Source organism: Cyprinodon variegatus, unplaced genomic scaffold (genome assembly GCF_000732505.1).
Source record: "Cyprinodon variegatus isolate N-32 unplaced genomic scaffold, C_variegatus-1.0 Scaffold498, whole genome shotgun sequence".
Lineage (NCBI taxonomy): Eukaryota > Metazoa > Chordata > Actinopteri > Cyprinodontiformes > Cyprinodontidae > Cyprinodon > Cyprinodon variegatus.
Window position 1 is genome coordinate 83,968 of NW_015150951.1, and position 5,115 is coordinate 89,082.

A 5,115-nucleotide genomic window follows, 5' to 3' on the forward strand; every position below is an offset into this window, starting at 1 on the left:
GTTATCGGCTACATGAGTTTTAAAATATCGGATATCGGCCAAAATCCCAATATCGTGCATCCCTAGTAATTAGTTCTAAAAATCCCTGAGGAGGTGTTTTTTTTAAAGGACCATTTAGCCTCAGACCTAATTATATTAACCAGAATGAAAGGATGTAAGAAAGTTTTTATCAGTTTTATTAATATTAGGATAGTAACACTAAAATAGTCCAGCCGCCCATTAATGTCCCTTTCCCGTTTCCCTTCCTGCTTTGTTGCTCCTTAAATCCGAAACAGAAGAGCTAAGATAAAAGATGGCAGGCAGGACGTCCATGTCCACCATGATCGTGTGTAAACTCTGACCATGACGGCAGACAGGCAGCTGCAGACAGATGTTTGTGTCTGTAAGCGAGGGAGGGAGTGAGGCCTTGATTATTCTGAGGATTTGTTCTGAGGTGATTCTGTTCTGCAGGGTTTGTGAAGCGCTTTGGGGCCCAGAGCAGATGAAAGGTGCTATTTAAATGTAAGTGCCACTCATTCCTTCATCTTCCCTCATGTCCTCCTGCTCCCATCCTCCTCCCCCTCCTCCCCCCCACGCCTGCTTGCCTCCATCCCTTTAACATTAAACCACCTTCCACAAACATTCCAGACAGTTTTCTTTTATCCTTCCTCCTCCTCCTCATCACTTCCTGTTAATCAAAGTCAAGCTGTGTTACATGGTTGTGGATGTACTTTCCCTTCAGCTGTCTTCTGCCCCCCCTCCCCTCTCGTTGAATTAACCAGGTGCCCTTTCTGCATCTACTCCACCAATCGTCCAGCGGCCATGGAGTGCCACCTGAAGACGCACTGTAAGATGGAGTACCGCTGCCGCATCTGCCAGGGACTGTGGCCGGACCAGGCCTCGCTGGAGGCCCACATGCGGGGGCATCGCCTGGGCAACCACTACAAGTGTGAGCAGTGCGGCTACCTGTCCAAAACGGCCAACAAGCTCATCGAGCACGTGCGCGTGCACACGGGCGAGCGGCCCTTCCACTGCGACCGCTGCTCTTACAGCTGCAAGCGCAAGGACAACCTCAACCTGCACAAGAAGCTGAAGCATGCGCCGCGCCAGACTTTCGGGTGCCAGGAGTGCCCTTTCACCACCACGCACCCCTTCGTCTTCAGCCGCCACCTCAAGAAACACCAGAGCAGAGGGGTGGAGGGGTTGGGCGGAGGAGAGGAGGAGGAGGAGGAGGCGGGAGGGGAGGAGCCACCGCTGCAGGGGGAAAAGGAGAGCTTCCTGTTGGGCGTGGGAGGCAGCAGCGGGGGCAGTGGCAGCAACAGCCCCCTCATGAGCCTGACGGCGTCTCAGGCGCTGCAGTCCGTGGCTCTGTCCCTGACGCTGGCCGCGTCCCGCCAGCCGGAGCCCGCCGGCAGAACCAGCATCAGCAGCAGCCCCTCCCTCTTCGCCCCCTCCTCCCGCCACGTGCCAGAGCGGTACAGGAACGGCGAGCACGCCCACCTGATCCCCCTGACAACCCTGTTCACCCACAACAGCCGCCTCACATTCCACTCACACCTCCACTCCAGATGGCGGCCGGACATGTCCCCCCTCGCCCTCCCCTCCCCCTCCTCCCACAAACACTCCTTCCTGGCCTACCTGGGACTGATGGAGAGGGCCAAAACTGTTTGACCCCCCCCCCCCTTTAGACAGTGGTGTGAAAGACCACTGCAGCGGGAGCAACGTCTTTTCCAATCAGACCGGCAGAATAAGCTGGACCAGACAAACTTACTAAAACATTTCTAAGAGGAAAAAACGCTGTACATGCTAAGATGCATTTATATCAAAAAGCTGCTTTTCTTATCAGTTCTATCGATTGAATTATTACTACAAGTACTACAATCTATCACCTTCTGCTCTGTTTGTAAGCATCTGAATGACCTGAAGCCAGGCGCTTTACCCGATGACGCTTATCCTGGTTTTATAGATATTTTCTTCAGTCGTTTGACAAGAGAAAAACGTAGAAAAACAGACAAAACAAACATTGCAAGTGCTGAATTTTAGTGCATTCGTGTCCCTTTGCTGTTATGCATCGGAATGGCATGCCCGTCTCTGTCTCAGCTAGCTGTGACGTCGTTAGGAAGCTGAACTCCAGTTTATGCCGCGATGAGGACTCTTTCATCTGAAAGGTCACGTTTCCAAAGCGACGCCTCAGACCATGCACTTACTTATTTATCAAGCTTGTACATAGTTTTGGACCCTTCCCCCATTTCCATCTGCTTAAGTTGCTTTTGTTTTCGAGCGACGGTGACGGCCTGACGCACGTTGCTGCCGACTGATCTCAATTATGTCTCAGAATCAATGTGTTGAAATGGATCTTATAAAGCTAACACAGAATAAGCTGTGATGATGTAAATATGGAAGATATTCAGTCTGAAATATCACGGAGAAAGATGCGTTTATTATCAGAGAACCTAAATATAAATGCAGCTTTTTTTTGCACTCCCAGGTGGATAAGCAGTAAATCTTTCAGAGCCGGGGTCCTCGACCTGCTTTACAGACTTTAGTGAACGGGCCTTAAACGCAGCACGCAGCCTTCAAACACGTCAACAACAAATTATAGCAATACCCCTCACTGCAGCTACGTACAGTACTGTGCAAAAGATCTATGTCGCTTTTTATTTCCTGATCTGTTAAAATGATGGGAGCTACATGTTTTAGATGGTTCCAGTTTTCAAACACCTGATATCACAATAGATTCACAGGTTTTACTGGACTGCAATCATCTGAATCTGGTCTGTTAAAGCAGAGAAACATCTAGAACATGGAGGGCAGCCTTGAAAAACAGTCGTATCTATAGTTTAGCTCAGAGGTAATCCGCATCTAATCTGTAGTCTGATTCAGGGTCAATCTACAGTTCAGTTCAATATTAATCTATAGTCTAGTTCAGGCCTAATCTATCGTTTAGCTCAGGTTTAATCTCTCGTTTAGTTCTGATCTAATCTGTAGTGTAGTTCAGGCTGTTGTTATTGGCTGCTTTTAATCATAGTTTCCAAGGTCAGATTATCAGATCAGCCTCTGATCTTCTGTACTTGAAGGGATCAACAGAACCTCCTGAAATCTTGTGATGAACCGCTGTTGTGTCATCAGATGATCCTCCTGGAGACGTGCTGCATGACTTTGCTGTATGTCCCTTTTTATTACCCAGTCCAAACCCGTGGAGGAATTATTTCTCAGATATCGTACACAAAGGAGGAAACATGTTTAAGCATTAACAGAATTTATTCCAGTCATGTTTGACAAAATCGTTGACACAAGCACAAATTTCAGAGGAAGGTCTCACCTTGTATTAGGCCCTTAGCTATCGACCATTTCAGGGGAGAACCAACTGAAAGGCAGAGAGCTTCTGCCCACTTTCCCATTTTATCTAAAAGTCAGTCATTCATTAGCCCCCAGTCAGCATCCAGGCCTTCTCACAGCCTACAGCATGACCATATAAGGTGGTGCTGGAGCACAGAAGAGTGCACACATTTAGAAATCAACAAATGCAACAATTATTTGAAACAGAAAATAAAAGGAAAGGAATCTTCAACAACTTTATTCCCGAGTCCCTGTTAGACGGAGGCTGTGTTAGTCTCCAACCGTCCCCATTGGACCGCAGCCTGTCTGGTTCTTGTTAACCGGTCCCGACACAATTGTAAATGCCCTAATGGGGAGTGGCGGTCTAGTGGTTAGGGCATAGAGTGTGAGACTTCCACTCTTGGTCTCTGAGCAAGACCCATAACCTCACACTGCTCCCTGGGTGCCGCACAATGGAAGCCCACTGCTCCCAAAGGGGATGGGTTAAATGCAGAGAGTTAATTACGTTGCTCAGTACTTGTGACAGTGGAATGACAATAAAAAGCTAAAAAGGCGTTGCTAAGAGACATTTAAACAGCAGCGTTATTCCTGAGGCAGAATGCTAACCATGAGCCAGCTTCCTACAAACAGAATAGAAAATCCCTTAATTGTTCCTCAGTGGGGAAATTCTGGTGTTTACAGCAGCAAAAAGATTATAGAAAGAATGGTCACACTAATGTGGACCTTAGAAAAATGAATAAGACTAACATAATAGTGAAGAGTTAAAAGATAAACAATGAAATACTGTACTGTAAAGTGTTTTAACAATATGAAAACTGCACCTGGATGATAGATAACTAGTATACAGCTATGGACATTTCTACAGTAATGGATATGTGAAAACAGAAGCAACATCAGAGATGTGCAAAATGACAGCAGCAGGTTATTTAACTGACTAAGGTAGAAACTGTGCAAAATCAGCATGAATGTAACAAATATTGAGGTTATTGGGAACAGTGGTGGTTATAAAGTCTTCCAGCTGCTGGGAGGAAGGATCTGTGATGACGCTCCCTGGTGCATTTAGGGTGCAGCTTATGGGGAGGAGCAGAGAACCCGACCCGCCAACTTCAGCCTTTCACTCAGTGCTCTAAAAATTAGTCGAAATTTCTTAAAATGAGTGCTTCCACCCCTAGTTTGAGAAGGTAAATAAGCTCATCTGCCAAGAGAATAAGTATTTTTACACTTAAAATAAGATCATTAGNATGTGCAAAATGACAGCAGCATGTTATTTAACTGACAGAGGTAGAAACTGTGCAAAATCAGCATGAATGTAACACATATTGAGGTTATTGGGAACAGTGGTGGTTATAAAGCCTTCCAGCTGCTGGGAGGAAGGGTCTGTGATGAAGCTCCCTGGTGCATTTAGGGTGCAGCATATGGGGAGGAGCAGAGAACCCGACCCGACCCGCTAATTTAGTGCTCTAAAAATTAGTAGAAATCTCTTAAAATGAGTGCTTCCACCCCTAGTTTCAGAAGGTAAATAAGCTCATCTGCCAAGAGAATAAGTATTTTTACACTTAAAATAAGATCATTAGATATTAAAGGACTTGAATTAAGACAAAGCAGTTTTTTTTTCTTTTTTCAAATGTAAATTATCTTATTCCTTTGGCAAAGATTCTCATTTAGCTGCTTCATTTGTTTAAGAAAAAATAACTTTCTTAGATTTACATTTTCTGCAGTGTTCTGAAAAGATTTAATCCAGAGCAGCTAATGATTCCACAAGGAGAACCTGGTGTTAAAAGCATAACTGCAGATTAT

General features: G+C 45.7%; 1 protein-coding gene across 1 annotated transcript in view; it reads left to right on the forward strand.

Moving 5' to 3' along the window:
* Positions 1–4,068, forward strand: part of LOC107094656 (zinc finger protein 827-like) — a 72,184-nt gene extending 68,116 nt beyond the window's left edge. The window contains exon 14 of the mRNA XM_015390414.1: positions 762–4,068. Within this exon, the coding sequence (XP_015245900.1) occupies positions 762–1,650 (889 nt within the window). The 3' untranslated portion in view covers positions 1,651–4,068. The remainder of the gene's footprint in view (positions 1–761) is intronic.
* The last annotated feature ends 1,047 nt before the right edge of the window (positions 4,069–5,115 follow it).